Source organism: Sphaerodactylus townsendi, linkage group LG08, assembly GCF_021028975.2.
Source record: "Sphaerodactylus townsendi isolate TG3544 linkage group LG08, MPM_Stown_v2.3, whole genome shotgun sequence".
Lineage (NCBI taxonomy): Eukaryota > Metazoa > Chordata > Lepidosauria > Squamata > Sphaerodactylidae > Sphaerodactylus > Sphaerodactylus townsendi.
Window position 1 is genome coordinate 52,786,454 of NC_059432.1, and position 25,395 is coordinate 52,811,848.

At 41.3% G+C, this 25,395-nt stretch overlaps 1 protein-coding gene across 1 annotated transcript in view; it reads left to right on the plus strand.

Annotated features, from left to right (window-relative positions):
• The window catches only part of GFRA1 (GDNF family receptor alpha 1), a 258,054-nt gene that overhangs the window by 185,983 nt on the left and 46,676 nt on the right, over positions 1-25,395 (plus strand). Inside the window, exons 5-6 of the mRNA XM_048506187.1 lie at positions 13,454-13,563; positions 23,128-23,262. Of these exons, the coding sequence (XP_048362144.1) occupies positions 13,454-13,563; positions 23,128-23,262 (245 nt within the window). The remainder of the gene's footprint in view (positions 1-13,453; positions 13,564-23,127; positions 23,263-25,395) is intronic.

Consider the following 25,395-nt stretch of genomic DNA (forward strand, 5'->3'; position numbering starts at 1 on the left):
CAGAATTTCTATTAGCATTTCCAAAGTCTTGATGATTGGTATTTGGCCGACAGAGAGCCAGAGTGGTGTAGTGGTTAAGGAGTCAGATTAGGACCTGAGAAACCCAGGTTGCTGGGTGACCTTGGGCCAGTCACACACACACTCTCGGCCCTGATCCTGACTAGTATTTGAATGGGAGACCTCCAAAGAATACCAGAGTTGTGACATGGAGGCAGGCAGTGGCAAACCACCTCCAAATGTCTCTTGCCATGAAAACCCCAGCAGGGATTGCCGTAAATCAGCTGCTTTTTAACAGGAAAAGGAGGAGATGCTTAGGAACAGTTGACTTCTAACCTCCTGTCTATTTTCTGCTAAGAGAAAAAAAACCCCTTAAAACTACATATGGAGTTTTTGTCCAGCCCAACCCCAAGAATAGAAAGATATTTTTCCATAGTGGGTAAGTCTCAAATGTGCAGTCAGTTGTTAATAAGGTGAAAATATTCATAGAAATAACTGGAAGGATTTGGACTAGTCAGGACCAAATTCTCTGGTTCTGAATAATAACATGAATGCAAGTATTCTGTCAAATTAATCTCTAATGTAACCCCATCGGCTTTGCTAACTTCCATAATGTGATACCGTGGTGAATTTGCCTTCTTTATTGTGTTGCCCATCTGCAGGCAATGTTAAGGAAAGAATGTCAGCTAATTCCTCCATTACACTGTGCTGGGTTTTCTAAAGGTTATTTATTTCAGGCTGCATTAGAACACTATATGTGAATATTTCTTTTGGCAGTTTATGTATCATAACAGCTCAGTGAAAATCCAAGCAGTGAAACTAAAAATAGAATGTGATGTTATGTTTCTCTGCAGAGGAATAAGACACATGTTTGTTTAAGTGGATAAGTTAATATTAATTTGCATTCAGTTGTAAATCAACTATATTTCTATGCCCACTTAAAAAGATTAGTTCATTTTTCCAGATTTTGAAGTAGAAGGTCACTATGTGTTTGGCAAGAATCTGCATGGCAAAGCTAATCCTGGATTCTCCAAGGTTTTAAAGGAAGTGATGTGAAAGAAGTTTCACGGTGCAAATTTAGTATGGATTTCCTGAATTAGTTGAGTGTGACCACCAAGAGGTTATGTGAACCCTTGAGATGCACATATTTGTATCAAACACACATGACTCATACCTTGATTCTTATTGCACAGGTTAGCTAAATGTTTGCTTTTCTTCACCTGTCTTAGTTTAAAGCCATCCCCTTCATCACTCTACCATTTTTAATCAGTCATAATGAAATGGCCGCCTCCATATCCAGTTCATACCATCAGGTATACCCCATTTATGATAGTAAGATTTCTGTGTTTGCCTTGCCAAGCTTTCTTCCACAGTCTGAAGATGGTACAATGTTTTTCACAGATAGCCCTGTAGAAACATAGGCATTTTAAAAGCAGTTGCAGTATTTGAACATAAATTAACATAAGCTGGAAAACAGATTGTGTTCAGTCACAAAAGCTTGACAAGCCTCTCCCAACATTGTATCAACAATTTATTTTTGCTGTATATTTTGAAACTGATCCCACAGTGGTTCTTGGGGAACTGCTGGCATGAATGTTGTTTTAGAATGTAGCAGAGCCATTTGCAAACTGTAGGCTGAAATGTCACACTCATTGCACTCTTTGTCTCTCAGTCTAATTAAATGGTCCTCCAGTGACCAGTGCTGTCTTGAAACCCATGAGCTGGGTTAACAGAGAACTTCCAGTGCACATTATTGACAGTTCCCCAAAGGACAAAAGCCCTAGAGCAGCTTCCAGCATTAAAGCACTGAAAGCTACCTGAATGCACAGGTGTATCACTTGTCTGATTGTTACACTGCTCCTGTCATTATCGAAAAAAAAGATTTTTCACAGCAAATAAATAAATAAATATTGAATGTGTATCCAGCTTGGAGATATTTCTTGTGCAAATTCTCATTTGAATTGGAACAGTAAAAGCAGCACAGCCATTTGTAAAGGGAACTTTAGTATCCATGTGGTTTTAATGCCTAAGGTGATAATACTCGTGCAAAAGACTAAGCATTAGATCCAGCCACCTTTGCTACTGGCTAATACAGTCGTCTTTCACCACCAAGAAGGTTGTGCTGGGAATGGTGGGGCATACATAAACAAAAGTCATGAGGGCGTGATGATGTACAAAGGAGGAGTATTGGGCAAGATTAAGTGAAAAAACTGGCTGGATCCAGCCCAGTATCATGAAGCAAGAACTGAATATTTGAAAACTATATGTTAGTATTATAGCAGAAAAATGAACATATATGGGGCATTTCAATTCTCTAATTCTGCTTTCCCTCCTCCTGGTGGCCCCCTTCTCTCCTGTCATTCTTTCCTTATGCCCCACCTTTTTGCCCAGTGCAGACATATGACAGCTTACATTGCTCTTCTTTCCTACATTTTATCCTCTCAACAACCCTTGTGGTAGATTAGGAGCAGCAGTGGCGTAGGAGGTTAAGAGCTCGTGTATCTAATCTGGAGGAACCGGGTTTGATTCCCAGCTCTGCCGCCTGAGCTGTGGAGGCTTATCTGGGGAATTCAGATTAGCCTGTACACTCCCACACACGCCAGCTGGGTGACCTTGGGCTAGTCACATCTTCTCGGAGCTCTCTCAGCCCCACCTACCTCACAGGGTGTTTGTTGTGAGGGGGAAGAACAAGGAGATTGTAAGCCCCTTTGAGTCTCCTGCAGGAGAGAAAGGGGGGATATAAATCCAAACTCTTCTTCTTCTTAGGGTGAGAGAGAGTGACTGGATAATACCACCTTTCAATGGCAAAGTGGGGATTCAGACCTAGTACTCTCAAATTCTACTCTGATACTAATTTGAGGGAACAGCTTTCTTTCCTTCCTTCTCCTTAGCAGCCCTTCCATGAAGAAAAAACTGGCCTAGTTTCAAAAATTGTGCAGTAACAAGCTTCTCAGGTGAGTTATATGTTGGTAACTGCCAGGCCCAGCCAAGTTGAGCAAGATGTGAAAAGACTGTGACTAGACTAGGCAAGTTGTGTGGTGTAACAGACTTGCCCCACCCTGAAGGGCTGGTGTGAAGCAGGCCTGCTTAAAGAGGTCTGGGTGACAGTAACAGTATGGCAGCAGGCCCTAATTTAAATAAAAGCAAGGTGATTGGTCGATGGAAGGCACTGTTGCCCCTAGCCAATGTAAGGGGGTGCTAAAACGCTGCTAGATAAACAGAAAGACAGGGAGAACATGTCAGACAGTTCTTTGTGGAGAGTTCTGAAGAGAACACCTTGTGTTCAGTTTAGAGCAGTCTGTGGAGTGAAGTCTCTCCGCTCTGTCTCTGGTGTAAAGGAATTCTGGTCCAGCTCAGATAGCGGGCAGATTCTAGTGACTCTCCTCAAGCGAAGGAAGCTTGTGAGAGGAAGGAAGGCACTGGCTTTTTGGTGCAGAGTGAAGCGCCGGCCAGAGGCTTGTCAGTAGACACTGACCAGACTTAGGAGTCTGTCCTACCCCTATGTAACACCAGTCTTGGAAAAGACCGATCCAGTGGCAGTGAGGCCAGTTTGGGAGTAGTGTGAGAGAGGGAGGCTTTGTATGCCAGAATCTCATAGGGCATAGACTCTGTGTGTGTGTGTGTGTATTCAGTGGTTGTGGATCAGAAAGGACTAGTGTCTGTGAGGAAAAGCAAAGTGTATAAAAACCAAGTTGTTTCTGAAGAGACACCTGCGTGTGTCTGTGTATGTGTGTGAAACCTAAATAACAACTGAAGCTCTGTAACTTTTAAGTGAAAAGAACCTCTCTGAAACCATCAAGCGTTAGTACCTCTCTGAGCCAGTTTAAGAAGCCTTTCTTTTGTTTTTAAAATAAATTTCATTCGATGTGTTCAAGTTACCCTCATGCCAGCCTGCGTTTGTGTGTGAGAGGTTGAAGAGTGCCTGTCTGAGAGACTAGAATCCCAGCCAATTTTGAGTTCCCTCAATATGGGACTCTGAAGGACATTCCCCTTAGACCAAGAGTGAATGTGAGGTGGAATCCTTTATATATTTGGCAGCCAGCAACAGTTTTGGGATTCTTAGTTCCTTCCCTTTAATGGTGTCAGCAGAGTAAAAAAGAAGATCCCTGAACACTAGCCTGGGATATTTTTGGTGGCAAAGGAAACCCCACTGGTCAGTTTAGTGGGTACCTTGATTGTAGGCCACCCGTGCCGTTACAATTGGTGGCTAGTGGTGGGTTAATATCTCTCCCTCGCCCTTGAATATAAGTGACCCCATTACATGTGGCATCAAGTTGTCCAGTGGTCACAATAGAAAATTGCCTAGTGGTTGCGGCCGAGCCTGGCCATGATAAGTCCTCCCTCCAGGACAGGAGGCAGGGGAACAGGAGTAGACTTGCAGATCCACATAGCATTGGAAATGGCTCGCCTACTCACAGAAACCAAAGTATGAAGGCTGTGATATTGTTGTGGTTATCAAGAAAAGTCTAGCATGGCCACTGAGATCTCTTTTTTAAAATGTATGGGCATTTGTTCTACTGTTTTGGTGGGTTTAATCCCCTTATGTAGTTTTATTTAGATTTAAAAATTTCTTCAAATCTGGGAATTTTCTTAGGTTTGTGGAAAAATCTGGCTTATCTATTCAGGGATCAGGTTTCTGGATTTAAATATTTGCATATGGGACCACACTGAGAATTAGATATATTGATCATAACAGTATGGTGTATACGGATTTAGGAATTATTTATTAGTTGGGTGACTAGTAACAATTTATATACCATAATGACCTTGTATTATAATGTAAAAGAACCTCACTGGGCAAGTTAAAGCAAAAGGTTAACTTAGGGAGGCATCATCACAGTAAAAATCTCCACAACTCAAAATTTTCTTTGGAATATTTTTTCAAAGAAAGAAAAATGTATCCTGAGCATATGCAAAGCCTTTCCCCCTCATTAATTGGCAGCTATATTCATATTGGAGACATTTAGGATTATTCTGTTGAGTTTCTTCCATGAGTTCATGACTTTTAGTTAGTCTTAAACATTTTCTAAAAAAGTAAAATAATATGTTCTTTCTAAAGCATAACACTGACTCCTCCAGGTGTCTTTAAAAAAATGTTTGGCAAAAACTTTGGTGGCTTTGTAGCAGAAGTCTCAGAACAGCTGACATTAATGATTAAAACAATACAATAAAATCAGAGGCTTCTCAGATCCATGTTTTCATCTGCAAAAGCAGAATTACATTATAGACATTTAAAGTCAAGGCAAGGAAGCAGAGCCCCTCAAAACATACTTAATATAGGGTTATTTCCTGAGGAATGCTTTCCAGATGTTTTCACACGCTACCTTCTAGAAAATATGGTCTGAGGTAATTTTTTTGAAAGCAGAAAGAGAAATTCTGGGTTTTGTCACAGCACCAGAAAATCACCATTCTCATGCTTTATTAAATTATGCCATCTTCATTATTTGTGCAATGTTTTTCAAAATCGTTTGGTTTCACATGAAGGTCAGTGCTTTGAAAATATTTTTCATGCTGTTGACTGTAAATTATTTTAATTTAAACTTCCTTCTGAGGTTGAGATTGCCAGTTTCCCTTGGGGTCATCGCTGACATTGTAAACTAATACCTGGCCTTGTAAGTACTTAGGATTCTAATGCTTCATAGTCTTTAGATTACATCTTTTAAAAGTTCTTTTGTTTCTCCATGCCAAATGTATGAACTTATGATGTGTCTGATGAAATGAAGTTTAACTTATTTCTTGAGAAACAGTCTAGAAACCATGCTAGAGAAATAAGGCAATTTGTGCTTGTGCCTTTTAGAATTTTCTCCTTCTAAAATTCAAACTATGGAAACTAATCATGCTCAAAATGGAGACACTCCAGTATGCAGAACTGGCTAATAGAAAATAAAAATGAGAACCCTGAAGATCTTGCATAAGACATCTGATTTACCCTTCTCCCATTATTTCTTCATTCTCTTCCCTGAAGGCCCCCATAGTCCCCTTCTCTTCTTCCTGCCCAACAGTGAACCTACATTTATCTGCCCCTTTGTCTTCTGCTTTCCCTCTTGCTCCTACCCCAGCAGCCACTGATAGGAAAACGATGGCCCAATTTTATGTTACTGGGCAAGGGAGGCTCATACTTGTGGGATATACCTAACTTTCCTCTGTATTTCCCTCCCCACCCTATTTTCTGTTATTCTCATCCTGGCAACCCCCAAATTCTCTCCTTGCCTTTCGTCATTCTTTCCTCCTTTTATCTCCTTCCCATAATTAGCCATATTTCTTATTTATTTATTTCATTTATACCCTGCCTTTCTTCACAGTGGGGAGCAAAGCATCAAACATTATTCTCCTCTTGTTATTCTACCACAATCAGGCTCAAACCTGAGATTTCCAACCTCCTTACCTCAAACTGGGGACAAAAGATTCAATGTCAGCTCCCTCCCTTCAGGCTCAGTGAGCAATGATGGAAGAAGGTTAGGAAGTGGAGATGCAGTAGCAAATTAGCAGCTCTGGGGCAAGCTGGTCTCAATAGAAAGTGTTCTCAGGCAACCTAGATTAAAGCAACCCAGCTGTGTGGGATTTACACTGGTGGGTAGGGTATTTAGTATATAAGAGGCTGGAAACCAAGCTGTGGTGTGGCAGCAACTTTGTGTTTGATTCTGAAGCCAGTGATCTTGTTTAATCCTTGTTTTAACTTCAGTTTGTACTTCTGTCTTGGCTTTACTACACCTTTCTGTATTTGGTGCTTTGATAATCTGGTGTGCATTAAACTGCTTCTGCTTTGGCTATAGATTGCTTCTGACTTTGATTGGAGAATGTCTGCCTATGCCAAATGTAGCACAGTGCAACACCCCCCCCCTCCGCCCCCGGTTTAGAGAGAGCACAGAAATCTGAGATCCTTCAATACACTTTCATTCTGGTTGTGTCACAGTGAGGTGTGATTGGTTTGACTATCCAGTAGGAATGTTGGGGTCTAGAATATCTTCACTGATCGCTGTTGACTATACTAGTTAGCATGTAGTCTGTTTTCCAGACAGTACTGTTTTTATATTCCCTCTTTTCCCCCTTAGCTTTGCAAATATTTGTCATTGAACAACTTTTTACATGTGTAAATCTTTAATTCTCAAACTTCTGCTGTTCTTTCTTTGCAGTTCTGATGTAACATTTCCCATATGCAAATGTGCTCTCCCTGCCAAATGGTGTCTAGACACTGGAGCATATTTGACTAATTATTGCAGTCGCCCCAGTGGCTTGACTTCACACCCTTGACATCCTTGTAAGTGAATCAGAAATGGGTAATCTTGGCAACATTTGTGAGTATCTCTCATAAGTCCAAAGAGAAATATTTATTATTGTTGCTTCGCTTTTCTTCCGAGAACTTGCATTTTTTTCCCAGTTTGGTAGTCAAATATTGTCCTTGTCACTGCTTTTCATGCAATCAAACACCTTTAAAAAATTAAGCTCCCTTAAAGTATTGTTGAAGGCTTTCATGGCCAGATTCAACTAGTTGTTGTGGGTTTTCTGGGCTGTGTGGCCATGGTCAGGTAAATCTTGTTCCTAATGTTTCACCTGCATCTGTGGCTGGCACCTTCAGAGGTGTTATCACAGAGAGAAGACTGTTATGCACTGTGTCTAGTGAGAAGTAAACTCTCTTACTTAATAGTCTGGATCACTGTAATTAATCATTTGCACACCATTCAAAGCTAACTATCCACTAGGCCAGGGGTAGGGAACCTGCGGCTCTCCAGATGTTCAGGAACTACAATTCCCATCAGCCTCTGCCAGCATGGCCAATTGGCCATGCTGGTAGAGAACTGTGGATCCCCCCCCCCTGGAGGCCAATATATTTGCGTAGTTGCTTTGTACAGAGTTTATGTGTAAATGCCATTCTTGATCAACATACCAATGTTAACTGAAAATCCCTGGGTAATTACTTCTGGGAAGGCAATGAACTGCAGTGTGTCACTTGAATACCCAGTTTTGTCTATGGGGGAAAACTAGTGACTTGCTAATTTTTTTTTTTTGCAACAGTACCAATACAGGCTTGATGACACACTTTCTGCTTCTTGTTCCTCCTCCTCTCCTTACTTACTAAATTCCTTAGTCTTCCTAACTTTTAATTGCATCCCTGTTGGATCAAAATAATGTTTCATGTTCTCCCAGATCCCCTGAAGGGCCAATAAGAAAACCATGGAAATCAGCTCCTCCAGTGGCATGGGTTTTCAGAGGTTTACTGTGTCTGAATGTGGAGGTTCCATTTAGTCATCATGGCTTGTCATCATCTTTGATGGAACTATTTGCCATACATTTGTCAAGTCCCTTTTTAAAGTGATATCACATCACTAGTGTTGCAAGGTACCTCCTGGCAACTGGTGGGAGCTTTAGGGAGGTTTGGAAGCAGCTATCTGCATCCCTTGCACAATGATATCACTTTTAATTTGACACAGAAGTACCAGTATCATCTGGTTCTGGTGAGTTTTCCGGGCTGTGTGGCCATGGTCTAGTGGATCTTGCTCCTAACGTTTCGCCTGCATCTGTGGGTGGCATCTTCAGAGGTGTATCACAGGGGGAAGTCTGTTACACATACAGTGTAATACCTCTGAAAATGTCAGCCACAGATTCAGGCAAAATGTTAGGAACAAGATCCACCAGACCATGGCCACGCATCCCGGAAAACCCACCAGAACCAGTTGAATCCGGCCGTGAAAGTCTTCGACAATACCAGTATCATGTTGTGGGGGGAATTCTAGTACTTGCCCCCAAACTCATCCCACTGGTGTGATGCAGCACTTCTGCATCAAGCCAGAAGTGATGTCATCCCACAGGGGATACTTGTTGCTTCCCATTTCCATTGGCTTGTTTCCTCCCACCAACCACCAGAGTGTTGGCAGTCAGTTGCATAAATTGGTGGGCAGCTGGGAACACTACACACCGCTCTAGGAATCACCAGAAACACTATACTGTTAGCGATGGGATGCACACTCAAGCTCATTCCGCACATGCAGAATAATGCACTTTCAAACTGCTTTCAGTGCTTTCAGTGCTCTTTGAAGCTGTGCTGAATAGCAAAATCCACTTGCAAACAATTGTGAAAGTGGTTTGAAAATGCATTATTTTGCGTGTGTGGAAGGGTCTCAGTTTCTGAAACCTATTCCCGTAGTTAAGAGGCTGCTATGTTGTTATTATTTTGGAGACTTTGTATTCTGCAAGCTTTCAATTGGTTTTTTTGCTGAATTCTTGACTGATTTTAATTGCTTTCATTAATTGCTGTTTTCCTGCTTATGTTTGCTGCAGCTGTAGCTTTACATCTAACTGTGCTCAGAATTTATGTTTGTTTTTCTCTGTTTTGGAGACTTCTAATGCATTAATAGGTCATACATAAAATATATGTAACAAAATCAAAGATGCTCTTCTTGGCCAGATCTGTATCTCAGAAGAGTTTTTGGGCTTCCAAGAGGCCTTTCTTGTTGCACCACCAGTAAGTTTAACACACAATATCAGATTAACCCCCTCCAAATACTGTGGCCATTTTTCCCTTGAGTTTCTTCTTGTTCATAAATGTGTTTCTATCTACAAACAGTGTTTCAAGTGAATTCAAAAATTCTTTGTATTACTGCTAAGTCACCTGTAGGTCAAACAATGCCTGGGTCTCTTATCAGAAAGAGAAAACATTCATAGACATTTTATACAATTCACCAAACACCTAGACCTAGCCACCCTTTATATGTATAACCAGCATTCACAGTGATTGCCTTGAGTTATAGGTCAATTATGCAACAATAAAAAGGTCCAGAATGATAATTGCTTCTAATAATTTCCAAATACTAAAGAGTTTTTCAGCTATTCTAGGATGTTTTAAGACTTGAATGGCTTTGCTTACAACAGTACCTCCATTTCAATGTACATTATTTTGTGTCCAGAAATATAATGGGAATTGTTCCTCTTTAAAATGAATACCAGAAAGTATTTTGATAGTTGTATGAAATATTATTATTGTTGGATTCATGTATAAAGGGATTTAGGTCCCCATTTCTGTTATTGTTAATGAGCAGTAGTATGCAGGGTTCAAGTTTTATTTATTTTAATCTTCCAAAGATTGATGTCTGTTTTGCAAAGATACACTTACAGCCTGGTCCAGAGTGGGTGGGCAGGGACGGTGCCACCCCTCCCACTCCACTGCGGGAAAGCCCAAATTTTTTTCTTGAAAAAGAAGAGCAAAAATCCCCCATAGTGGGGAATAGAGATATGCCACAAAAATCATTGCGTATTTCTGCCAGTGGCTCACTGGCACACGGGGGCTGTTGGACTATGGAGGCTGACTAAGGTTGGCCCTGTCCCCACCTCCCGGCATGCCCCCAACCATGCCATAGCAGCATTTTGCTCTGGCAGGCCTGGGCGAGAGTGCAGTGCCCGGCCGCCTGGGTCAGTTGCCCCTCTGCCGTCACAAAGGACATTTCCATCGACACAGGGGTACATTGCTCCAGATTTGGCCATCATGCTAAATTGATCTATTAGTATGATAGGTATTTGTTAATATATGATAGGATCTATTAGTATTTTCTGTTAAGATTCTTCTCTTTCAAATAAATGAAATACGAAGTAAAAACAAAGTGTTTCATACAAGTTTTCCTAGTACTAGAACAGGAATATAGTTTGATTCTCCTTCAAACAAGTATGGCATAAGATCCAGAAAGGTCAAAGTTTAGTCTTTTTAGCATATTTTGTATATGGAAACAATTTGATTAATAATTTTGTTTGGAAAATAGATTTACTCTGTCATCTTTTCAGTCTATGGGAAAATGTATTGATGAATTGTGTTTCATAGAAATAAGGGTAGATCTCTCCAATTTTTTCATGTGGCATACTGAGTCTCTCCCCCGCCCCCCCCCCCAGCCAAAAAAAAAAAAGGTTAGGATACCTTGGAAACAGAAGGTAACAAGAGGAGTTTGAAAATGTGTCTCTTTAACAGCTGTCCTTTAGCACCCAAGGAAAATTCATTTGAAGTGAGTTTCAGAAGCTGTTGTAATATGGCATGAGAGTTTGCCATACAAAGTATATATGGGCAGCTTTTTTGACCATAGCCATTCCCTGTAGTATATGGTTCTGAATAAATGTATGCTACAGATAGTTTGGACCTCTTGTATTTCCCAAAAAATAAATGCAATATAGTATGCCAACTAGCATATCTGTTTGTCTGTTTGGATCCCACAGCTGAAAGAATCAACATTCCCTGGGTCAGATAGGGCTGCTGGACCAGAACATGATAGCATCATCTGCTAACAGATCACCAGATCCATCCTAATTGTTCCATAGATAAGCAGTATTTGTTTATATGCAGTGTTCATTTAAAATCTATGAATTCTCCTGAAAATAGAGTTGGCCTCTCCAATGTGTATTTTTATATTTTCCATGGGACTACTCTGTTTGGAATTAGATCAGGCACAAGTGGACTCCTTATTCCTTCCATTTATGTGGGTCTTTCCCCTACCCCAGTACATGCATTAATAAAATACTGTTAAAGTAATCGTGATCTGGTTGTTCATGTGATTATGTTTTAAAATGTCCTACTATGCTTTAGTAATATATATGCCAAATTCTGCGTATTGTTCGCATGGGATGTGTAAGAGACACTGATGAACCAAAAGCTATAGCAAATAGTGTGTGGATGCTGCTGTGTTTTTTAAAAATAATAATAATAGAACACCAGAGGATAAGCAGTATGTCTGCTGTTCTGGAAACATAGCCATAGAACTCAGTGACCTCAAAATATGAGGAAAAATTTGATGAGGATTTGAAAAGCATCCCTCCTTAAAATGTCCCTACAGACTATATATCCCTCTGCTCTCTATTCTAATCCCTCATACCCCAGTGGCAAGAAGAATACCTCAAAATGCTGTATATGGTGAAAACCTGTTTTCCTATTAGAAATAAGCTGGTTTGTTTTGTTCCTTTAATTTTCTATGGGTTTGCTCTGCCCCATATTCTATTCAGTCTGACTTTCAATTTAACTTGGAAAATCTTTGAAATGAATGACAAAGCAGCTTGATGAGTCACTTGCTATATCTTTGGGGGGGGTGGGGGTGGCACTCACACACGTACACCCAAGTGTCTGTATATATTCATGCACCACAGCAGAGAAGCCTATGCTGGTTTGTACTGTTAAAAATAGCATAACCATCACAACCTGTGGATATTTAGGCATTGGCTAAGAAACATAATACAAGTTGTGCAGAGTGGGCTCCCTGCTTGACCAAAAGGGGGTTCCTCTTAAGGGGTTCTTGCAGGGGATGTGTGTTAAAAGACAAACAACTTTAGGAACAACCCTTCCCTGTAATTGTTTCAGCATTTGAAAAAGATTGGGGAGGGGGGAACAAGAGCAAGATTCCATCATGCAAGTTCGCTGTGAGATAATATTTGCTAAGGAAGCTGAATATTTTTACTCTGCAGATTTTGCAAATTATGCATGTTTACATGAATCCGATTATTTTGTATAACTCTGGCCATCGGGAGGGCAAGGACTGTGAATGGAACACAAACTTTATCCCTTGGTACTCATCCTCAGCAATCCTCCTCACCTTCATAGCCTTTGAGGGCTAGAACCTTGCTTTGAAATGATAAAATTAAAACCAAGATTCTTATGGCCCAGGCTGAGGTATATTTGTACACAATAGATCCCACACTGTTAAGTGGCATTTACTCCCAGATACATATACCCATTCCACCAGTGTGGTATTCTGAATCTGGTGTCCAGGATGCCTGAACACGAACCTTTTATCACCCCTAAACAATGGGGAAATGGCAGTCCTCAAATGCGAGCTGTCGTAATGACATTATTCAATTATGAACTAGGCTTGAGGGTGGCATCAGTTAGTTATGTGGCACTGTGTGAATGGTCCTTAAAGCACTAACATCACTGCAGTTCTGCTGCTTGTGTAAGAAAGATAAACTAGGGTTTTAAAATAGCAAGTGAGGCAGAACTACCTGGCCATTTATTGGATGCCAATGTAGCTATTAACTGTGCAAACTACTTAGCATTGAGGCTGCCAGACATTTGCTACATGATCAATTAACCCACTTGTTTGGACAGATGTAGTTTCTTTCATACAGATTCTGAGCTCTGATTAAAGAATCTCTAACATACCTCTCTGTAATGAACTTACTTGTTGTCTTTTCCTAGCAGGAGCATTCTGAGAGGACTTCCATGTATCAAATATGCATTTTAAAGAGCAGTGCTTTTTCTTTTTTCTTTTTTAAAAATGTGCCTGTTTATACCTTAACACTTTGCTATGTACCACTGAGATAAATGTGGTGGGTTTTTAAAAAAAAAAACCAAGAAGCTCTCTTAACAGTTTGAATGTGTACAATGTATGTGTGTAAAAGAGAATTAAATATTGACAAAAAGGCAGAAGAGTGCAAGAGGTAGGACTGCCTGAAGGTTTGATTTTTAAAGATAATTTTTTTTACCACGTTGCAGATCTCGCCTTGCCGATTTTTTCACAAACTGCCAGCCTGAGTCACGGTCTATTAGTAGCTGTCTGAAGGAAAACTATGCTGACTGCCTCCTCGCTTACTCGGGGCTTATTGGTAAGGTTTTTCTTGCTATCTTTTTTCCCCCTCTCTTTTTTCCTTGGAGTGTTTGGAGTGTTGTCTGAAAGTGAAACAGAAGAGTAAAAAAGAGACACAGATTTCATTGGCAATTTGAAACAAATACTTGCGAATCAAATTTCATTGGTAAGTACTTTTCATTTATACATTTCATTAATTGTCATTTTTAAGTGTGTGTATGCTTTCAACTTGTTTTAATATTTTGATTGTTCACTGCCTTGGGGTACTGTCATCTATATGGAAAGGTGACATTAAAATATTTTAAATGAATAAGTACAATTCTCAAATAATCAGTGTGCAGTTCAGCTGCAAAAGTTATTTCCTTTTTATTTTGAGTTGAAGTTAATGGGATTCCTAAATCTGGAATTCTAAGTACAAAGTAAGAACCACAAGGATAGCTTAGCAGGGGTGGCCAACCTATGGCGCTCCAGATATTTGTGGACTACAATTCCCATCAGCCCCAGCCAATTGGCCATGCTGGCAGGGGCTGATGGGAATTTTAGTCCACGAACATCTGGAGCGCCATAGGTTGGCCACTCCTGGCTTAGGGGCTGGGGCTCAGTGGTAGAATATCTGCTTTGCATCAAAACGTCCCAGGTTCAAACCTCAGCATCTGTAGGAGGGGGCATAAATGTTGTCTCCCTGAGATCCTAGAGAGCTGCTGCCAGTCACAGCAGACAATACAGATCTTGATAGACTCTCTCAGTGTAAGGATCAGTATCATATTATACTTAAATTGATTTTGTACATCATCAGGTGGGCACCAGCAGTGTGTGTGGAGACTCCTAATGGGTGAATGCTGCAGTAATCAATTGTGAATATCCCACTGCAACAAAAGGCTATATGTGAGATCATGTTTTCCACTTCCTGGTGACACAAATCAAATTTAATGGCAAATGTAGGGATTTAGGTGTTTGTTTATCCTGAGCCTCTATTTACAAAAAAGGTTTGGATATGCTGGAGTAATTCAAGATAGAGAATTTACTGTGGTGTGAAAGTAACTTCCTCTGATTCTAAGGAGAAAACATACAGTTTTACTTGATAAGTAATCAGGTGTAGATATCACTGCAACAAAAAGGCTATATGTGGTGTCATGTTTTCCACTTCTGGTGACACAAATCAAATTTATTGTAAATGTAGGGATTTAGTGTGTTTGTTTATCTGAGCCTCTATTTACAAAAAGGTTTTGGATATCGCACAGGTAATTCAGATAAATTTGCACTGTGGTGTGAAAGTAACTTCCTCTGATTCTAAGGAAAGCATACAGTTTACTTGATAAATTAAAGCAAAGGTAATCATCACCCTGTTTCTGATGACTCCCCTATATAGAAGAAGAGTTTGGATTTATATCCCCCCTTTCTCTCCTGCAGGAGTCTCAAAGGGGCTTACAATCTCCTTGCCCTTCCCCCCTCACAACAAACACCCTGTGGGGAAGGTGGGGCTGAAAGAGCTCCAAGAAGCTGTGACTAGCCCAAGGTCACCCAGCCGGCGTGTGTGGGAGTGTACAGGCTAATCTGAATTCCCCAGATAAGCCTCCACAGCTCAGGTGGCAGAGCTGGGAATCAAACCCGGTTCCTCCAGATTAGATACACGAGCTCTTAACCTCCTACGCCACTGTACTTATCAAACATTTTCTGAGATGTCCATCATCACCAGTAAAGACAAAATTATCATTTTAGATCCTCTTCATAATTAATATTTTTCCTCATTTCTACCTCATTTCTAATTTTCTATCAAATGCTTCAGAGAATGAGACTTACACTGTGACATTCCTCTGGAAGAGCTCTTTTTAGGGAAGTGAGTAAACTGTACATAGCATCCAGATGACAGTAAGTATGTTTATGGAGAGATGAACAAACAACACAAAGGCAACCATATTAGATTTGTTTTAGGTGCAGAGTTTACACCTGTCATGAAGCATTTCTGACTGTTTCTGGTAGGTGTGAAAATCACAGTTCAAGTACTGTAGCTGTTAAACAGTTCTTTTTTTATGAGATACATCTGGAGGAAACAATAACCTGAATCCTCTTGATCAGAACAGAAATATGTTATGTTGGTCTATATTAATAGAGTAGCATTTTTGGTGAGTGATTATGCTAGTTTTTGAGTTTGATGTTTCCAGATGGAAAAATTTTCACTGAGAGGTATACTAATTTAGTGCAGGCTTCATACACAAGCTGAGAGTGTCATCTGTCCGTATGTAGATGGGTAAATTAGCATCTTTCTCATCTTCTGATAAAGAGAGCTTAGTGATTCAAAAGCCTGCATATTCTTTCACCACAAAAGATGATAGATTAAATGATGATATCTGTGCTAATGTTTATCTTTCATTTCAACAGGCTAAATGGCAACACCTCCATATCAAAAATGGGGACAAACAACACATTATGTTCTATAACCAAGGTGGCAAACCTATGGCACTCCAGATGTTCATGGACTACAATTGGCCATTCTGGCAGGGGCTGATGAGAATTGTAGTCCATGAACATCTGGAGTGCCATAGGTTCTCTACCACTGTTCTATAACAAATTGGGCCTGATTAGGCTCAGAACCACAGTGTGGGGGGAGGGGCTTCTGCCTCCACTCACACCAGTGTAAAATGAGAATAATGTCTATTCACACCCGATGAGGGTGTTGTAGTCCTAAGCCAAACTGGGGTCCTAGGGATCTTCAAAATGCCCTTTTGCATGGCTGCAATGCAGAGAAACATAGGGTTGGATCCAGATTAAATTTTCCTATGGCAGAATAGAATTTTCCTTCCTCTCTACTCTAGGCAGAGTGCAGTAAATAAAAACAACAATAAAATCACTATCTAATAATTAAAACAACTACCCAATTTAGCCTGGCTGCAACCTATAATATGTAGTTTCGCTATTAGCAAGGTCTACTAACATGAGAGTGGCAAATAAGTATGATGAGTGAGAAAGTATGATGATATGGAAGAATATCATGACTGTTTTTTTAAAGGATAAGAATACAAAAGGAGGATTAAACTGCAGATTAAAAGAAGTTGAATCTTGAACAAAGAACTGAGACATCAGATCCAATCAAACGATATATGAATGCTAGCTGCTGGCAAGAAATAACTTTGGTACTAATAGATAACTCAGAATAACAGCTGTGGGCAAGTAGTTCCCAGACATAGTGACTTTTGCTGAGGATTTTATTGGAGCCATTATGCAATTTAACCTTAAGGATAACCTAGTTCCTGCAGAGAGGTACTTTTTATGTTTCTACAGGCAAAGATACTGCACAGATGCTAGAAGAAAGACTGCAAAAACACTCTCTGGCATCAAGATCAAGGGAATGGGTCCCTAAGGAAGCAAAATCAAGTGGAGATCTGACTTTAAGAGAAAATACACATTCTTCTTCTTTTGCTAACAGCCCCAAGACATAGACAAGTGAATGGAAACTGACGAGTGTAATGAGTTCAAGGCTCGCTTGCTGCAGTTACTCCGATAAACTCATGCAGTCTTCCAAAATCAGACTTTCAGTTTTTGAAATAACAAGAATTTTGTCAAATTAATATAAAGTGAGATTAATGTCAGCATTTATAAGGACAGAAAGCCTCAACACTTAGAATTGCCAACCTCCAGTTGGGGACAGGAGATCTCCGAGAATTATAATCAGCCTTAAGATGATAAAGTGTTGAGGCTACATTGTAACCTGTCAAGATCTTTCCCTTCCACTCTGGCTTGTGGCATTGGTATTCCAGTCTTTGTCAAGGGTGAATTCAAAATAATATTCTCTGTAGAGAAACTGCCAAAAACTACATTTTCATGGTACTACTCCATATAGTGAGTGCAGCATTTCAAAATTGCTGGCCTTAGTGTCTGCTACCGGTATTGCTTGTGGCATTTGTACGCATCATCAGTATCAGAAATGTGCACTATTGTTGTGGAGAATCCATGCAGTTTAGCTAACATTTACATGTCAAGTGACTTTCAGATGTGAGGACCAATATGTGTTGTGTCACAATGCAGAACTGTTTTCTGGTCTTCATCACAGATGCTATAATTTGAATTGTCTTTGAGAACGTAGAATCTTGATGTGTAGTCAGACTGAGGATTGATTCATATAGTTGTCAGGGGGACACGTGTATGAGTAAACAAAATATATTCTTGAAACTATGTAATCTCCAGATATAACCAATGAATGCCTCTGATATATGTAACCATCCTGCTATATGTTACCACTGCCATCTGCGCATTCTTTCCTTGACCTGTGCTCTGGCTTTGGTGCTTTGTAGTGAACTAGGCATCTTCTGTCCTGTGAGAAAAGAACTACAACTGTTACCTTGTTGTGGGCAGAAGACCAGGTGACTCCGGGGTTATCTGTTGCTGACTTTAGGGTAATTTCAATTCCAGAGATTGGCTTGGAAGTTAGAGTTCGTTAGGCAATTGTTAGGCGATTGAGGGGCGATTGTTAGGCGATTGAGGGGCGATTTGTTAGGGAATATATGGGTCTGCAAATGCCCACTTCTTTAGAACTAGCTTTTGCCACTTATGGTGCTTCGATACCTCATCAATAAACGCTGCTGATTGATACTTCAGAGTCTGTTTATTGGCTTAAGGTTCCGAGATCTAACAATAGTAAAGTCACCTTAAGGTAACACTTGCTGCTTGAAAAAATCAGAGTGGATTGGACTCCCCCTGACAGAGCATAGCTTGCATGGGCTGCTGTATTCTGGACTATGTTTGGATGTTCTGATATTCTCAGTGGCACATTGTGACTTGCATCAGCTGTGGTCCTCCCAAGAAAATTGTCATCTTAGTGCAGTGATCCCTTCTGTGACAAAATGAACTGTACTGTGCTGATATGGGACTGCCTTTAAAAACCATCTGGAAACTTAATCTCTTTTGGATGCTAAGCCAAAATATCCCACCCCCCTCCGGCTTTTATTGAAGGGTTTCCATTATTTTAATGATTTATGGTCTATTCTAGTCTGAGATCTATTTAATGAATATCTTTTTTTAAACTGTAATGTTTGCTGTTTCATATCCTGGTTTGTTTTTAATGGTTGATTTTATTGCTTATTTTATGTTTGTCTATGATTTGTAGTTTTTCTGCTTTTATGATATTGTTATATTTTAATTGTGAGTCACCTCCATTAGGTCTCCAGAAAAGCATCATATAAACTTTCTTAATACATTAGTAATTTTTCTTTTGCATGGAAAGTGTTCACCTCAACCTGAATGGCTACTTTTCCAAGTTGCTGACAGGGTTGGCATTCAGATTATGAAATTCCTGGAGATATGGTAGTGAAGTTTGGAGACTGCATTCTGCTCCCGATAAAATAGTTTCTGATCGGGGCCTGCAGTTTGTTTCTAAGTTTTGGAAGTCCTTTCTTTCGTTATTGGGTGTAGAGTTGGCTCTGATGTCACCATACCACGCCCCATCAGACAGCCTGCTGCTTTTGCGAGACTTTAGCCCTTTGCAGTGGAGTTCCACCCATCCACGATACTCTGTATCCATTTTTGTAAATCTGGGGGCCCTGCAGACGTCATCCCCCAAAAGGGCAGGGGCTTTGCAGACAGTCAGTTCACCACCTCAAAGGGACACCAACAAGTGCTACAATGGACAGCATTATTGTAGGCATACTCTGCAAAAGGTAAAAGGTCGACTCAATTGTCCTGATGGTCAGGGGAAGAGAGGGACCTCAATGGGTTATATGCCACAGAGTCCACCGTTTTCTCCAGAGAGAGTAGCCATTTTCTAGAGGCGGATTGAACTTTATCATTTTAAGGCTGATTATAATCCTGGGAGATCTCCTGTCCCCAACTGGAGGTTGGCAGTTCTAAGTGTTGAGGCTATCATAACTTGGCTGAAACAGGAAGAATATGTTCACAGGAGAAGCACTGAGAAAAGTTTTATTAAGATTAAGTGCTAGAAAAGGTTAAGGAAAGTGTCCTTTGAATGGTATAACACAAATGCCATTTTCACATTGCATGCATTAATAAGGGTAAGGCAGCTTAATCATAATTTCAGGGTTTTTGTTGGTTAAATAGCACTATGGGTCAATTTTGTCCTGTGCTTTTTCTGACAATTTTTACTTTACATTGATACCAAATGCACGTGCGCGCACACACGCACACACACAAAACCCACCCCAATATCTGAAAGAAAATGAATAGAAAACACTAGAGGACACCTTGAAATAAATCCCGGTTGCCCAACAGCTCTGAAACCTCTGTGAGGGATGTTGCTAGAGCCCAAGATGTCAATAGAAAGAACAAGTCAAAGCAAGGGACTTTGCGTGCTGATAGGCAGAGTCTCAACTGGCCCCAATAACAATTGGGGGGGCTATGTAGAAGGCATTAGGGGTTGTTATTGCCCCATTATGCCCCGTGGTTGTTATTCCCCTTTTATTATGCCCCAAAAGCTGCTAGCCAGGCCTGTAATCACGGGGCCAGCAGACAGTTCCCCCAAGCTTGCCAAACCCTGTTGCCGGGCAGAACAGGCAGCCCAATGCAAAGATGGAGGGTGAAGAAAGCCCAACTCCCCTCCTAATTAGTCGAGCAGGCGGACATGCCTGCCCAGACTGGGCCTGTACTTCCCTCAACTGCTCAAGTGGGGGAGGGGATTGTTTGAAACAATCCCCCAAAGCCTCCAAGTATCCCCCAAGTGGCTTCTACGGTGCTCCGGCTCACCCCGGAGTACCTTAAAAAGCCAGCTCTTTCCTTTTCAGGCTGGGGAACAAAGCAGGCCTCCATGCAGGGAAGAGCGAGCACTGCTCTGCTTGCTTGCTGCTTTGGAAAGGGACCGGAGGCTGCTGCTTGCCGCCTTTTATAGGCGTGCATGCCCCCTTTTCCCCCACTTGACAGAGGCCCTCGGCATGTGTCCCGGGCCAACCTGGCCCCATCACATGACTGCTGCCCAACTGCGTGCATGCGCACCATCGGGACCTAGGGCTTTTGGGACCTGCCCTGGCCTCCACCGCAACGGGGCTGCGTTTTATCTAAACTACTTGTCTGTTGTTCTCTTAACTGTTCATCATTTTATGTTTTCAGGTGCTGTCCTCGATAACTCTAGCCACAGCTTTGACAACTTTTCCATATTTATACCTGGGCTTTGATGCATTGCAGTTCAGAAAATATAAAATGACTTTTTTCTGAGTTTATGCACACACACTCTCTATCCTTTCTCCACACCAAAAAAAAAAAAAGAAAAGAAAAAGGTGTGTCAGATTAATTAAGTACATTCCACTATTCCACTAGGACAACAATCTACATGGCATTGATGTCCGTAACAATTCCTATTGATTTAAATAGATATGAATTCCCCCTGCAATGAAATTGATGAAAATACTGTACATCTGAATTGACTAATGTTTAATGAGAAATAAATAATTAGAAATCCTCTTTCTTTTTGAATGATTCCTCACATCTGTCATCTGCATTTTCTCTGTTGTGAACTTCTGTGTTCTTCTAGGAATCAGAATAGCTGGTGATTTTCTGAATATATGGGTGATAGATAGGATGAAGTTTTGATTTGTAGTTATTATTATACAAATATTATAGGACTGACACATCAAATCTCCATTTGTATAAATACCTAGCTATTTTGCTTAAATCCGTTTTAATGTAGCCATTTTCCTAGGCGCATTAATCGTTTCCCCAGAATGAATTGTTCATGTGGCACACAGGTCATCTAAATGCTCCCATCATCAGATCAGTTTATCCTTTTGGCTTTTGTCAAGCTTTGATTGATAGTTCTGGTGATAGTTGTGACTACATTTTCTCCACCTAAATTTCATTAATTTAAAACTCTTGTTAAAGAATTACTAATCTTCCACAGACATTGGAGTTGTCATTCAGTGTCTGAAGGTAGAGCTGCATTGTGCTTCTTGCATCAACATACAGACATACTTTTGGTAGTTCTGTCCAGTGGCAGCAAACTTTATTTTCTACAGCTGCTATTAATACTTGTGTGTTTCATTGAGCAAAGTTGAGAGGTCGATCTGTTTGGTTCCTGTCAGGGTGCTGTTGAATGAAATGATGTATACTATTGATGCACGGCTGCATTTTCTTTCACTACACGTTGACTTTCATTTTTGACAGATCTCAAAATCTGGCACAGATCCATCGTGATGCACATGTTTTCCTTCTGTGATCCACACTAGAAAGACTTTTTAATCTCTGTGGTGAAGCCTACTATTTGTGATAATGTTATTCCAAGTATATGGCAGGGATAAACACCCAGAGAGAAAGCCAGCTGTTGCATTTTTGGGAATAGCAGAACCCCTGGCCAAAATCATTATCTGTGCAAAATTTGTAAACTACTACCAGATGACCAGAATGTGCTCCAGACCAATTAGTTTGTTCTGGATTTTTGCAATATTTATACTAACACCTGCTCATAATCTTACTTTCGGTTTATAGATTTCTTGATTGGATTTTTAATGTTATACTAGCCAACTGTAACGATGAAAGAAGTTTAGAATCCCCCCCCCCCATTTTTCTTTTTGTTTATTTAAAACGTTTCTATTTAACCTTTCTTTTCTTTTTAAGAGGACCAAAGCAGTTTAAAAGGAAACAGCTAAAACAGTGATACTTACACAGTTGCTTTGGAGTCACCTATGGTTTGTCAGAGCACCATTCCCAGTGTGGCACCTGCCCCATGTTCCAGGAAACTGGACCAGGTTATTTCCTAGCTGAGTTTGGGCTGCTGGTGATCCAGCTGTGCGAAATGCCTTCTCATGCCCAGGTCTCTTAGAAGGAGTGTGTTTAGGCACCCTTTCCCTCTGCCCCTCAAAACACTCAAATAGGGCTTGTAGAAGCAAAGAGAAACAGAAAAAAACTGCAAGGAGATTAGATAGGGAGCTAGGCTTTGCCCAGTGAAGGAAAAGAACTCAGATATCTATAATATAAGTACAAACAGCAGGGTTCCATAAAGAGGCAGGAACAGAGCAGGGATCCTGTACGTCTGGGGTTCATGAGTAAATTGGGAAAAATACCTAAGTGTCAAGCTAATTCTGTTTCAGTAGGTAAGATAATTTGGAGATATTTTTTGGCTTGGTTCACAAACCTGCTTTTGATACTATTCCACTATATTGCTGTCTCAGAAACAGTGTTGTTAGTTTGTTGTACATAGTTGTGTTTTAATGTTTGAATAATATTTGGAGTACAATCTATCTGAGGTCTCAGACAGCTCAGTGTATTGCCAAAGGCTTTCATGGCTGGAATCAGTGGACAGTTAGGAGTTTGCTGGGCCGCATGGCCGTGATCTGGTAATTTTTGGCTCTAACTTTTTGGCTGCATCTCTGGACAGCATCTTCAGAGGCATATCACAGTGAGATGGTTTTCTTTCCATGGTACAGGCAACACTTCTTTAATTTGTCCTGTCTTTATATTGTTATTCATGAATATTACAAGTCAATCATCTGTTGTCATCAAATGTCTGTACCTACTGATATCTTAAATAGAGATTTGTATCACTTACACCTCCCATGTACAGGATGGCATTTACTCTTTTGCTTCGGTTTTTCAATAAAATGATAGGTTATTGGAAAGGTTGTGATAGTGTTTTTGCTTTTGTTTACAGGCACAGTGATGACACCAAATTATATAAACTCCAACAGTCTCAGTGTCGCTCCATGGTGCAACTGCAACAATAGTGGCAATGACTTGGAAGAATGCATGAAATTTTTGAATTTCTTCCAGGATAATGCATGCCTTAGTAAGTACAATATTTCATTACTTGACATATCTTAAAGCGGTGCGTGATGTAATAGCATTTGTAGAAATTGTGGTGTTGGCAGATGAACTTGTTCCTTTATGTAAATTGAGTTTTAAAGATTGCCTTCTCAGATAGTTATTATGAAATGTCAAGTCCTGTATATACATATAAACATTTGAGAACATTTCCTGCACATCATAGCCTTACTAGCCCTCCTGAGTGATCCATAGGTTTCCATTTTTCTCTTAGAACTCTTAACTCCTCTCACTATCACTACCTATTTACTGTATTCAAACATACTTGTTACAAGAGTAATGTTTGTACTACTGGCCAATCACACATGGTTACATCCTGTAGTAACAGTGTAAAAGGAAGTGCAACATGCTTGACTAGCCCTTACATATGTTGCAGGCCTCTCAGACGTAGCTAGGAAAAATGGAGCTTGGGGCAAAATCTAGTTTTCCACGTCCCCCCCTCCGTATGGGCGGCCGCCCTCCCCCGCCACGATTAAACAATCTACTAGCAGCAAAGCCCCTTGCTGGGGAGATGCAATGGGCTGGGGAAAAGAGTAGAAGAGAAAGGACCTCCTCAGCAATGGGCTTTAGTGGGGCTGTAGCAGCCCCCCCCCCGCCCTTGCTCATGATGTGACACTTACCTGGGTGTGCATCTCTGGCTCCGGGTGGGACAGGTTGAAGAGTGTGGTTTGAGGTAGGAAGGAAGGTGTGGATAGGTGCAGGGTGGATAGGGGTGGGGTGGGGGAGGGGAGGGTGGCAAAGTGAGGGCTGGAATGGAGGAGGATGGACCAGAGTCGCTTGGGGTGGTAAGAGGGTTGAAAGGGCAGGCTTTGAGTGATGGGGGTTGGAAGGTGTGGCTAGGGGAGGGGAGGTTTGGTAGGTGAGTATGAAGGTGGGGAGGGTTGGCAGGTTAGTATTGGGATGGGGAGAGTGGCATGGTGAGGGCTGGAGGTGGGAGGGTTGGCAGTGTGAGACTTTGGGCGGGGGAGCGTTAGAAGGTAAGGCTTGGGGTGGGGAGGATTGGAAGGTGTGACTAGGGGTGGGGGAGAGTGAAAAGATTAGGATTGGGGAGGGTGAGGGTGAAAAGTAGCTGGGGGTGAGTATGAGAGTGGGGAGTTAGTATTGATGTGGGGGAGGGAGGAAAAGTGAGGTGGGGGAAGGTTAGAAAATGAGGCTTGGGTGGGGGGGAAGCTGTAGGTTAAGGTGGGGGATGGCAGGGCCTGGGCCTCCTTGCAGGGGTGGGGGGGGAGGCAGGGAAGGGCCCGCAAAGCTGCCTGTTAAAAAGGAAGGAGGGATGGCAAAAGGTGAACAGAGCAGGGGAGCAGAACTAGGTGGCCACTAGGTCCCAAGCAAAGCATTCTATGATAAAGAGGGTGTACCATTTCACATTTAAAGAGCAATTCATGAATATTCATCATAAACTAGTGGGGCCCAGCCACGCGTTGCTGTTGCAGTTGTCCTTCTCATCACAGTCCGCAACCCACACAGATGTCCATGCAGGTCCAATGATCCGCAGCATAGCCTTTTGGGGTGATCAAATGGAATCCTTCTTTCCCTTTTCAATGCACATTGTTATATGGTGGTGTCTTGTTTTTTTAGTATAAGGTAACCCTTTCCATTCCACAATGGAACTGTCCAGAGTGCAAATCCCGCTGTCCATGAGGCTGGTTGACATGCACAGTCCTGGCTTGGGTAAGGCAGAATTGGGGCAAGGAGGCTATCCCAGTCAGGCAGCAGAGGCAGGGTGGTGAGGCACTCAAATCGAGGCCAGCTCCCTGGGTTCTTAAGGGGACATGTGCAAAAGAGCAGAGCCAGTAGTGTTGGTTTGCCCCCACCCCGTGGATTTTCTTAGAAGAAAAAGGCAAACTCCAGCTCGCTTTTAGTAAAAGAGAGCTGTGGCAAATATGGGTGAGGAAGTGGGTAAGTAATGGTTGGATGTGAAAGAGGGCAGAGTGAGGTGTGAGGATGAGTTGGATGTGGATGAGAGTATGAGTGTTGTGTGGTAGCAGTGGGTGAGGCACAGAGAGTGAAAGTTACCTGCATGTGTGTGGGAGGGGGGGAACCCCACCTGACTTCTCACAAGGCAAAGAGTGTATGTGTTTCACTTCCACTCGTATTA